This window comes from Strix uralensis, chromosome 16 (assembly GCF_047716275.1).
Source record: "Strix uralensis isolate ZFMK-TIS-50842 chromosome 16, bStrUra1, whole genome shotgun sequence".
Taxonomy (NCBI): domain Eukaryota; kingdom Metazoa; phylum Chordata; class Aves; order Strigiformes; family Strigidae; genus Strix; species Strix uralensis.
Window position 1 is genome coordinate 14,327,407 of NC_133987.1, and position 12,449 is coordinate 14,339,855.

The following is a 12,449-nucleotide window of genomic DNA, read 5'->3' on the forward strand; positions in this document are numbered from 1 at the left end:
TTCTGAGAGTATTAATGGCCTTGGGAGTTCAAGTTACTGCAGCACTTCCCCTTTCTACTTAACTAAATCTTGCATTTTTAGGATTGTGAAATACAGCCTCAGATTGCCTCCAGAAGTTGCCCAGTCCACTTCTCCTATCCCCAAAGCAGGATCAATTATCATCATCTTATTCCTGCTGGAACTTCCTTGATGTTCTCCGATGATTCTGGGGCGATTTCCAAGAGAATTTTTAAAATGTTAATATCTGAAAATACTTAAAGCTAAATAAACTATTTAATACAGTATATTTGCTAATGAACATGCTTAGGTTTCTTGCTTTATAGTGCCCAAATGTTAATTATGCATACCTTAAATTAATATAATTCTGCTTTAACTGAATAATGATTTACTTTCCTGTGTTTACAGATATATTTACTTACACTCCTAGAGTTAACTTCTAACACTGAGATAATGTGAACATTGTTACTGCTGTCAAAACAAAATGATCAGCTTTGCTCAGCAGTCTGAGGAATTATACACAGCGTTAAATCTTTAAAAAATTTGTGAAAATATATATATACTTTTTTTTTTTAAGGTTGAAGATGAACTGAGTTCACCAGTGGTGGTTTTCAAGTTCTTCTGGGAATATTCAAATAGGGGTATGTGATTTATTTAAAAACAAAACCCCACTCTTTATAGTTTTTTAAACTACTAATTTGTAAAATGAATTTGAGGTAAATGTTATGTAGTGCATTTCTCTTGTGTAACATGCTTTTAAAATGGTTGTGAATGCTGGTTGTAATCTAGAATCCATACCATGTGATAGCTTCTTTTTTTGGACAGACTGCAGTGTGTTAAATTTTCATAACAAGTAATTTTCTGCCTTCTTGAGTGAGGAGAGATTTGCATATGACTTTGATCTTGAGAGCAGATGATGGAAGTCACTCATAAGCTGCAAGCTATGTTTGCATGTACTGATGGGGGAAGATCTTGCTTGGTTTTGTTCAGGTTTTCTGTTCCTTTTAAACTCTTAGTGGCTAGTTGCAAGAACCATGTTTCTCTGTTTTATTGATTACACTTGCTGTTGCAATAATTTTAAAAACAGCAGAACACATTAGGAACAGCTCTGGAAATACTGTCATGGGTATACAGTAGCCGTGCCACATGTGGCCCTGAGCAGAACATCGTTACTTAGACATGCTCTCTAAGAAAGGATTTTTGTCCTCTCGGTTACAAGAGAGGATGTAGTTGTGATGTTTCTATGTGCACACTCTGAGGGTGGGGACACGTCCAGCTGGGATGAGGCAAAAGACTGCTAGAAAACTTGGTAGTTTTGTTATGAGCATTGATTTTAATCGTCTGTGGATTTTTTGTGTTGGGCATGGGGGAGGATTGTTTTTGGTTTTATCTAATTAGTGGTTGCTCTCACAAACGGGATGTATTCAGGTCCAGTGACTTGGTGAATTGCTTTGTACACTGATACATTTATTTGAAAAGCTTTACTAGGGAGCATTCACCCACCTCAGTTAGAAGGATGTGAGATGTTTGGCCATTTTTGCGTGTTTTATGTGTATAATAGACTCTTAAATCTTTAGTATTATTTTAATGTGTGCATAATAATTTTAGTATTTTTCTGAATGCCTCAAATTAAATATTGCAGCCTGCTGTAACAGGATTTTTCTTTGTGAAAACATTGTTTTTATTTCCATTGGGGCATTTGAACCTCAAACCTGAGAGACGTATTTTACTGGTTGTTTTTAAAACTGGTATATTCAACTCTGTTTTACTTCTAGTATTTGTCATGTTCAGCATACCTTTAAAAAAAAAGTCCTTGTTAGTCTGCTTGATGTCCAGCACATCGTGTGGATCTGTTACGTTACCTAGGAAATGTAATTGTCTTTTATCTAAATTTTAGGTTGCCTTTTGTTTAATTAAGTAAATAAAAATCCACTTCTGTGTTTCTTGTATCTTTGGATTCAGATCAAACCTCACATGCTGCACAGGCCTCAACTATTCAGCACCCCATAATAAGCCACGAAAGACACATTTATGATACTTTCAATCAGTGGGTAAGAATGGCTGCCTTTTCTCTTTACGAAAAAAGAAGTGACAGTGGAATGCTTCCAGGGGTTCATCAGTAATTATAAAACCTTTGGTAGACTAGTTTGATAGTTATTCTTGATCTGATATCCTTTTGCAAAATTAGTGGGCATTTTGGATTTAAAAGATGAAATTCCTCTGAAGCAAAGTTGCATTCACATTTCTGATTATTCTACATGTAATTACTACTGAAATTTTTCCTGCATCTTAAGCCATTGGTAGTGTTTTTTTTTTTCCTTGGTCTTGTGGGAATATGTGAAAACTTTAATCAGCCAGATGCTTCATTGACAATGTCTGTGTGTTCATGAATAGAGAGTCTGTCTTTTCTGGATCTTAAGAGAATTAATTCTAGAAGCCTGTGTTTTCAGAGAGCTGAGCACGTAACTATTTTGGATCAGTTGTGTAGTAATCATGGCATACTTAATGACAGTGACAATTTTGCAGAAAATTCTGACTTGTAACACTTGTAGCTTATCCTGAATTATCACAATTTTAAATATATGTCCAACTTTGTTGTATCACCAGCAAGCTAAATTATTTTGTTACAAGAAGCGATTTTGAGAAATACAGGAAACTGTGTTTAGCATTTTGTTCTCCTTAACTGTGGGAAGTCTAACCTGAGTCAGCAACTGCAGGAGGTCGTGCTCTGCATGTGTCCTAACTGTGCCGTATCCCTTCAGCTAGGAGAGCAGTTGGCACAGCTGGTTCCTGCCAGTGGAGTTGATGTGGTAGAACTGGAAGATGAAGGCACGTGTGTGCGTTTTAGCCCACTAATGACTTCTGCAGGTAACATTCACTTATTTCAGCCACTTGTGAAAACTGGGATTTGCTATAACAATCTCCTGGTGTAAAAGCAGATATACTCAAGAAACTCTTTAGTGTATTCTCCTATGGTGATGATTTTCATATAAACAAAAAAAAACCTATCTTGGCTTTGTCGTTCTGTTGTGCCTTGGCAATGGGTGCATTGGTGGTAGCTCAGCTGTTGTGGGTGACACTGCCTCGCTACCTCTGCAGAGAAAGACTTTTACTGATTATTTTTTAAATTCATTAGGAAAAGCAAGGAGAGAAGCTCTTTGTTTCTAACAGTTGCAAAAGAAATTTGAAGATAAATCATCCTTACCATTCTTCCTCTCAGCTGCTTAACACAAGATGCTTGACCTTTCTGCACAGGTGTTTCAACACTGACATGGTGCTTGTGTTCAAAATATAGCTACTTAAATAGAAAAATTACTAAACTTCTAGGGTTTTCTATAATTATTTGGGAGGGTGGGGAGAGGAATAAAAATCAGTGTTTTGGAAGGTGTCTTAAATTCCATGTTTAAGCCAGCACTGCGTATGTACTTTTAGACTTGGCAGATGCACAGAGCAATTTGCAGGGGCTCAGGGTGATGCATGGTATCTCCTTTTAGCTTGTGTGGGGTGAGTGGCTTAGGCTATCAAAACACCTGATGCTGACGTGGGAGGATCCTGGTGTACACAGAAAAGTAGATCTTAGAATAAAATTACTTGATGCTGTGATGTTTTGTTTTAAACCAGCATGGAAGCTAATTCATGATCTGGCTATGGGAGGGGAATTTTTCTGATGCTAGCTACTGATGTAATGAAAAAGGGTATTGTCCTTATTAGTTTGCAACATCAGAAAATCCTTTTTATTAGCTTACTTTTTATGAAATCCTTAGTGTTCTCCATTTTGATGTATCAGTGGATAGATAACTGCAGAAAAAAGTTAGATAGTTTTGAAATATCTTGACCTATGTAATTATATTTATGATTGACTTAGAGTGGCTTCTTTACAGATTACTTAATTCAGACATCTGTGTGATGTCTGTTCACTTTTATCACACACTAACACATCAGCTCTTTAGTTTTAGGAACTGAAATACAAGATGTTGATCAGTTAGTAGACTGCTTAAAAATGAAGATACCAGTATTGACAAGTACACTGCAACTGAGAGAGGAATTTGAGCAAGAAGTGAGAAGAACAGTAGGCCTGTTGTATATTGAAGATCTTAGCTGGCCAGGATTAGGTGTTGTAAGGTAAATTTTCCAATATGTTCTTTGTTACGTATTTGGATAGACTGTGCATTAACAGAAAGGAATATGTGGTCCCTTCAGTGGTGATTTGGATGTATTGTTTGCTGGTTATTATCTGGCTTTGCACCCAGTTGAAGCTTTTGAGTGCTTTTTAAAAAATTACCTTTTGAACATTGTTTACTTTTGTTATTTTTTTAAAGAAAAGCTCAAGAGCTGTTTCGGCAAAATTAGGGCAACAGTTCTAATATTGGAGGCAGAGTGTGGATCTGTTAGATGGAAATGTAATATGCAAGTGCATCCTTCTGTATTTAGCCAAGCGTAACTTACATTTTTATCTATAATAAGATTCACTTATGTACTGAATACCACTTCAAAAAACCCTTCAAGTGCCTGTTCCGATCCTCTGACGCAGTCTTCTGGGAAAGATTCTATATAGTCAAAACAGTTGAAGTACAATCAATATATTACCTAGACATCTGTTGTGTTCAGTTAAGTTTGCAGCAGCAAGCTCGTCCCACCCCAAAATCTCCGATTACAAATGCCAATAAACTTGCTGATCTAAGCTGTAATGTTCTGAGGTTTTCGGTTCATAAAATACGGAAGTTTGTAGAAACATGCTAAATGTGTATATATTTTTGTATGTACTGTAAAGTAAAATTACTATCTTCTGGCTTGGTTTGAAGATACAACTATCACAGTGATGGGAAGAATGATGGCAAACAAGAAAAAGAACTAGAAAAAATCAATATGGAACTTCTGAAAAAATTAAATGAACTGGAGTCGGATCTCACTTTTTCTTTGGGTAACTGCGCTATTTAAAGTTCTGTTCAAGCTAATAGTCATTTTACTGGCTGTGTTATAATGGTTCATTAGGTCCTTCGGACATAGGTCGTTATAATGCTAAATTACACCGCTGGGTGTATGGTTACTGTAGAAACAACATCTGTAACTTTGTTTCCTCCTCACCCCTGTTCCAGTTGGTAAATGTTCATCAGGGTGAGCAAGGTGCAATGTTCTCAGAAATATTTCTCAAAATGAGCAACTAGACCAAAAAGGATTTCCTTGTCAGAAAGAATAAAAGCTGGAGGGTTCTCTTTGTAAACTGAGCCTTCTCAGTTAGTGCTCTATCTACTGAAAAGCAGATCTGATTCAAAACTCACTGACCTGTTCACTGCTTTCTGTGGCTAGATTAAAAGCTTCAGATGACTTTCTTGATAATTAGCAGCATATTCACATTTACATAGTGCCACATTATAGCTGAAATAATATTAATTTGCTTACTCAGAACTCTGATCTTTTTCTAGTCAGCTTTCAAAAATTAGGTGACCTAGAATTGTGGAACCAAGTAATCTGTAAATGGCAGAAAGTAATGAGTTTGAAGCATATTCAACACTGATATTTATGATACGACTCCTTGGCTATATAAAATATCCACTGTTTTTCTTGTTTAGATGTTTTCTCTTTTTGAAAACCCACAGGGCTGACTTTCTAGTCTGCATAATTTACACCTGTGTATGCAGATACTGCCCTTTATTACTGATGCATGTGTGTGTGTATGTGTTAGCATTTCCAGATTCACAAACATGAGCGTTGCACCTATTGTGAGAATGCATTTTTGTACCTCATGAAGACTTGATTATCCCTGTGCTCACAGGTCCAGAATTTGGAGGGCAGAAGAACTGTGTTTATATTGGCATGGTAACTGAGGATCTGGATGTGTCGGAGTTAGTTGAAACTATTGCAGCAACAGGAAGAGAAATTGAAGAAAATTCAAGAGTATGTGTTAATAAATCACAAAGCATTTCAGCACCTTTTTTTTTCCCCTTCCATATTGGCTTTAGGACATGGTTGTGTTCTTTGTGAAAGTAAAAAAAATTGTACTTGCCTGCAACAAACTGTATTAATTACTGTGGAAGTAGTAATCTGTGTCTGTGTGAGGAGAACTTTTGTTACAGGATTACGATATTCTGAGGATGTCCTGATTTATGTTCATGGTCCTGTGTGCAGTAGTTCTAATGAAAAACTTTAGTAGTACTGAAATAGGCTCCTTTTGTCACTAAAATTTAAGCTGTTGGAAAAAAGCCCCAACCCACAACAAAAGGGAGGGTGGGGGCTGATTGTGAGCTGGTGTTTCTCATCACTGCTAGATGTAGTGGGATTGAGATTGCTTATATACCAGCTTTAAGATAAGACTATGCCCTAAAATGTGTGAAAAATTTTAAATTGGTGGCTTAAAAACAGAAATTACAAATTACCTATTGAAGTAATAAAGTTGATGATGCAATTTCTTTGTGTAAAGGCATTTACCTGATTAGAGGTCTCCAGATGTTCTCTAAAGTAGAATTCCTAAATGGCCTGCATCACAAAAGAGTGTCTGTCCTTTCATTCCTCTCGTGTTGGGCATTTAATTTCCTTACCTAAAAAATAAATAGAACTTCGGAAATCCTTTGCATGTTTCTGCCCATGGGAATATGTTGATTTTGGCAGTGAAATTTTGGTAGCAGTGCTTTCTGGAGACTTTCTGCCCACTCTTGACTCCCTGTGCTGCTTTGAGGGTGAGATGAAAGACGGTTTGCCTGTAGAGTACCTTCAGTTTTTTAACTTGCAGTTGAGAGATTGGGAACCAAGTGTTGGAATATGGGCTGCTCTGATCCTGAAGCTTCTAGGGAGGAACAAAGAGTAGTGGAGGACTCAGAAAGGTGCAGTTCTTGGAACCAGCCACAATAAATCTGTGGTACTGAAAGGATCTTGCACCATTTGATCCAAAACTGAGAAGCAGAACTGATCTGTGAGAATAACACTTGCGTCATTTAGATAAGCAATGGGGTTTTTTTGCGCAAGAGGGAAGCTTTTAGAAAAAACAACTACTCCAGTATCAGCAGACCCTTAGGACATATACATAAGTATGCTAAAAGGCAGAACCAAAATTTAAGACAAACATCTTGTCTGGACCAGAAAACACAGGGTTCTTCCTTGCACTCTGAATGCAATCCTGTCCCACTCCCTCCTGTAGTCGGGGCCTTGGGGTATTGCGCTTGCTGTGGTGGTCACTTCCTGGCTTGCCTCTCCCCCAGCGAAAAGGAGCAGCTTCCTCTTTTTCCTTTGTTTGTATTAACTGACAGTAACCCAAAGTTTGGGCATCATATTAAGTTATGGAAATTGACATTTTTCTTGCACAAGACAAAATTGTGACTTTGTTTTTTGATCTCTTGGGTTGGTTCATTTATTGCCCCTACAGCTCTCCCAGTAAGCTGCTTGTCCTTTGCAGTATAAAACATCACTGATGCTGGCACAGGATGCCACGGGGATCAGATTGGCAGTTGCATATTAAATTTGAAAAACAAAGTTGGACCTAGACTGACACATGCCTGGTTAGACTTACTGTGAGGCTGGCTTAAGTCCTGGGCACTTCTACAAACCCAAGTGTACTCTATGAACCTAAAAATTCCTCCCAGTCAGATACAGCATCCGATGAACACTTATGTGCTAAGCAGATCTTTGAAGAATTTGGGTCACAGGCTCATTTCAAAGTAAAAGAAACATATGTACCATCCCTGTTTAAAATTACTTTCTGTCCTCTGGGTGTATCTTCTAGAAAACCTGTGGTCAGCCTGTACGTTCTTTAATTTACAGTCATAATGAAATCACGATTGTCAAATACTGCCTTAAATGAGAAAAAAATCTGACTACTGTGTTTACATCCTCAAAACCTGAAGTAAAAAGAGAATTTCAAGTCCAAATAATATATAAAATGATGTAATTTCTGGTTTTTATTAGCTGTTGGAAAACATGACTGAAGTTGTTAGAAAAGGGATACAGGAAGCACAACTTCAGCTTCAGAAAGCAAATGAAGAACGACTTCTGGAAGAGGTAAGGCTATAAACATTAGTTATCTAGGTAACTTGAAATAATTTGTCACAACAGGTCACTTGCTCACCAGCCAGTGTTTGGTTGTGTACTTTGCAGGGACTGCTACGACAAATACCTGTAGTCGGCTCTGTGCTGAACTGGTTTTCTCCATTCCAAGCCTCACCAAAGGGAAGAACATTTAATTTAACAGCAGGTAGGACTCGGTGCATCTGCAGTCATGTTGTGCTGTTGTTAGAACTGTTTCCAATTTTATACTAAAATTGCAACACCCTTTCTTGTGCTGATTTGATTGTGAGTGACATAATCCACCCTCAGGATGTAAAAGAACATGCTCTTCACTATTTTTGTAACACTCAATCTTCTAACCTCACTTGTAGAGTTTACATTTTGTTCTTGCATGTTGAGTCACATTAAAAAAAGCTATGTTAAACACTGGTATTTATTAATAGAGGAATAATTTCTGTGACTTTTGGCTACATATGCTGCAAAGGTTTGGTGTTTATAAATCTGTAAGCTAGCAGGGTAGCTCAGGTCTTAGACGGTTGCTTCCCCACGTGTGTGCACACGTATCCTCTTGAGCGTGCCTGCAGGGTGGCGCTCGGCTGTTCTGCTGTGCTGCTGGAACCTGATGGCTCTGACTGAAATCCTGGTTTGAGAGATCCTCTGGCTATTGCCACATTGATCAAGTATGAGTTTGCGTGCTAAATAGTGCGGTGTCTGACAAGGACAGGCTAAAACCAGCTGAGGACTAGCGTGAACCTGGCTTTGTGGGAGACAGTAATGAATGGAATATTACAATGTAAAAGCCTACTATTTACTCATACATTTGTAATTCATGTCTGGTGATGTGAAAAGAACTGTCTATAGCTTTTACATAATTAAGACTGATGTACTAACATAATACTTTCTGAAATTACAAAGTTTCACTGCAAAAATTGTGGCATTCTTAAGAATATTCCTGAACTCAGCAAAGTGTCTTGTCAGACTTAGAACAGTAGCCCAGCTGTCTGTATGTCTCCATAAACGGTGAGGAGGACTTTCTGCTGTATTTGGGGTCATTCTTTCCAATTCTTGATGCACCAACTGGTAGGCTCTTATGGCAGAGAACAGTGAGGTTCCCCCGGGAACCCTTCCGTCCCCCATAGGCAGCCAGCCCTGCTGCTGGCACTGCTCAGGAGCTTGCAGCTGGGAGCATGTCAAATGCCCGGTGGAGGCGGGGAAGAGGACTGCAGGCTGGACTTCATTCATCTTTGTAAGTCTCAGCACTCCTGGCCCCAGGTACTCAGAAATGGATTACCATCAAGTGGCAGTTTCAACTCAACCTAGCACATGCAGGTTCAGAAATGTGCATTAAAAATAAGATTGTTACATACCTTATAAATGCAGATGAGCATAAAACTTGCCTAGTTTGTGTTACATTCAACTCATTTTTTCTTTTTTTTTTTTTTTTTTTTAAACCTGCAGGCTCTCTAGAATCCACAGAATCTACATATGTATCAAAAGCTCAAGGAACAGGCACCACTCCACCACCAACTCCTACTTCCAGCCTTGCAAAGCAAAGACTTCCTGGTAAGTTTCTACATCTTAGTTTTATTTCTAGAACTTGACATCCTGCCGTCTGAGTTGCAGGACACAAGAAGACCCACATGATTTTCTGTCTTTTATAGTATCTGGAACTAGAGCTTATCTTCTAGTGCTTTAAGTCTGCCTTAAAAACCTTAATTTAAACATGGCATAGAACACCACTCTAATCAGTTTTCTCCCCAAGAATTCTTCCTGGGACTACAGGAAGTTGTCATCCCATTAACTGACAACTGCCCATGAAGTCTGGAATCTTCCTCGGGGATATTACGAGGTTATTGAGTTTTAAAAATTGGCAGGTAAATAAGCCAAAGGTTTTGTTTGAAATAAGAGCATGAATAATGTGTAATCATGTATTTGAGCAACTGCATTTCTGTTGCTACCTAATATTCTGTGGACAAAATCATTCTAAGGTGAAGATCTAGTAAATGTATGATCCTTTTAGTGTAATTGTATTAATAATTAATGTTGATTTGACTGGCAGGAAAACCATAGTTTTAACTCATCTTTTGAGCTGGTCCAGCCTGTGATTTTTTTTCAGTGCAAGTTTTTACCCTAGAATGACTTCACTGGGCATGCTGGCAGCTTGCTTTCAGGTGAATTTTGACAGTCTCTGTGTACACAGGACGAAATAACAGGTGCTATTGCTTTGCATACGCATCTCTGTTTAGGGTACCAGTTAGCACCCAAATAAAATCTCTTTGCAGTTGTAAAATTCAGATACTTTTTGAAACTTAACTTGTGCATACCACATCTTGGTTTTGCTGCTGTCATTGGCACTGTATTCTTCAAACACTTTACAGGTCAGAAAATTTTTAAAAGGTCTCTAAGAAGTTCTGATGCGTTCAGTGAGACCAGTTCAGTCAGCCACTGTGATGACCTGGAGAAGATGGATCAGAGACCCCCGACTCTATCCCCTGGCCAAGAGCAAGGACCTCTGGAGACAGAAACACCAGAGGAGCAGAAGGAGGTGGCACAGGCAACAAAGACAGACACTGAGGACATTCAAAGTGACAAATCACCACGTGACTGCATGAAGGTAGAGGAACAAGAAAGTCAAAGATAAAATCCAGACTCTGGATTTCAGACTTTGCAGAGGAAGCTCATGCCCTGGGAGGCAGGGTAGTAATGATGCATTTGAAATGTGAACAGTGCCACACACTAGTACAGTAATAACTACTGTAACTTATTAACTGGGATTTTGCACAAATATAAATTCCCCCCCCATGGGACAGAGATTTGTCTTATCATACACTTGTTACAGTTGCTTTAATCCTCTACATGTCAGTGTCACCAAAGTACTAGTGAAATTTATTAAGTGCTCATAAACGTTTGTAAAAACAATTGGCAGTTACCCTTCCTGTAGGAGTCTAAGCATGCTAATAGTTGCTAACCAATCAGCCATACACAAGATTCAGAATACAGTTGCACCCAGTAATTGTAAAATGATCTTATTTTATGTTAATACACTTTAAAATCAACTGCCAATTGTTCACCTTTTTTATTTAAAATTCAGTTTAGCTTCTCCTGCAAAACATCTACTGAAGTCACACTAGCTCTGTTTTGCTTCTTTTTTTACCTTACAAAGAACATTGCCAAACAGCTGTGGTGCGGTGAGCAGGAGGGAGGGATGCCTGTGTATATAGGAGTCACTGGTAGTACTTTACCATCAACCATTTTTTTCCTGCTGTTGACTGACCTGACGTGTTCAGCTAAGGCCCTGGGTACGGTGGGGATGGAGCTGGGGAGGCCTGAGCCTTTTAGAAAGAAACAGTGCCTCTGCATGCCTGAACGGCTTCTTGCTTCTGCCACTGGAAGGAATCACCAAGGCACCGTTATTTTCCTTTGCACGCCATTTATAAACCAAATACTATTAAACACATTTATGTAGTGTAACTGGAGTTCTTTCTGTTGTGTATTTTTAAAGATAGTTGTAGTAAAGCTTGAAAAACCAATACATTTGTGATGGTTTCAACACTTATTTTTTGAATAACAGTAACTTACCTATGGTAGGAATTGTACAGACTCAAAGAAATTCTATAGGTTATTTACACTACAGCACAAGGTCATAGTGTCTAGGACTACTTAATGCACAAGCAAAGCTTTGGATAAACGAGAAGCTAAGGTGTAGAAGTCTTACACTCCCCCCCCCCAATTATCTTAAACCACTTTGCTGCAAGTTTTCAGAGCCTCTTGTGGAAAGGAGATCTTTAGGGAAAGCTTGCTTTCCCAAAGGTATCAGATTTTGAGGAAAACCATCCCATCCCTCTAGAACTGGATTTTGCTGTAAAACTGTAGTTTGCTTCATTTGTTGTTTGGGTTTTTCTCCTCCCCCCTAAAAGGTACACATTAACACCATAACGGCTGTAGTGGTAACTGACTGACTTCAATAATCTGCAAAATTTGGGGTTTTTGAATTGTACTGTCACCTGATTTGACTCTCAGCTTCTAGATCCTGAACAAGGTTAATTTTGCTGTTGGGGTAATTTATGTAAATCAGAGTGCAATTTTTCTAAAGTGCGAAAACAAGTAAGTTGACTAGTCTTCCTCATTGGTTTCTTTGGTGCAATGAAGTATGTTAATAAGAGTAATTTGTTGGGGATAAAGTTATCACCACAAGGATTAATTTTTAATGTTTTTATATTTGGAAGTGTAAACCAGTAGTTTTGTTGGAATGAGCTTCATTCTTTAGATACTATCTGAATGTTTCAATAAAGATTCTTCAAATTATTACTCTTGAATCAAGTTACTGTTGCGGGATATTTCCCTGTGTTTCAGTAAGTATGTGCAACTTTCTTTCACTTTGTGTGGAAAATCATTTTCTGAAGTACACACCAATGTACTGACTTACCTTCTTGGTCTCTCAGCACTGCTACCTCTCT

At 38.3% G+C, this 12,449-nt stretch overlaps 1 protein-coding gene across 1 annotated transcript in view; it reads left to right on the forward strand.

The window, feature by feature from the left end:
* The window catches only part of PDXDC1 (pyridoxal dependent decarboxylase domain containing 1), a 33,946-nt gene extending 21,646 nt beyond the window's left edge, over positions 1-12,300 (forward strand). The window contains exons 14-23 of the mRNA XM_074886561.1: positions 575-638; positions 1,960-2,048; positions 2,760-2,865; positions 3,948-4,119; positions 4,800-4,918; positions 5,771-5,892; positions 7,894-7,986; positions 8,083-8,179; positions 9,451-9,555; positions 10,371-12,300. Coding sequence (XP_074742662.1) covers positions 575-638; positions 1,960-2,048; positions 2,760-2,865; positions 3,948-4,119; positions 4,800-4,918; positions 5,771-5,892; positions 7,894-7,986; positions 8,083-8,179; positions 9,451-9,555; positions 10,371-10,633 — 1,230 coding nt within the window. The 3' untranslated portion in view covers positions 10,634-12,300. The remainder of the gene's footprint in view (positions 1-574; positions 639-1,959; positions 2,049-2,759; positions 2,866-3,947; positions 4,120-4,799; positions 4,919-5,770; positions 5,893-7,893; positions 7,987-8,082; positions 8,180-9,450; positions 9,556-10,370) is intronic.
* The last annotated feature ends 149 nt before the right edge of the window (positions 12,301-12,449 follow it).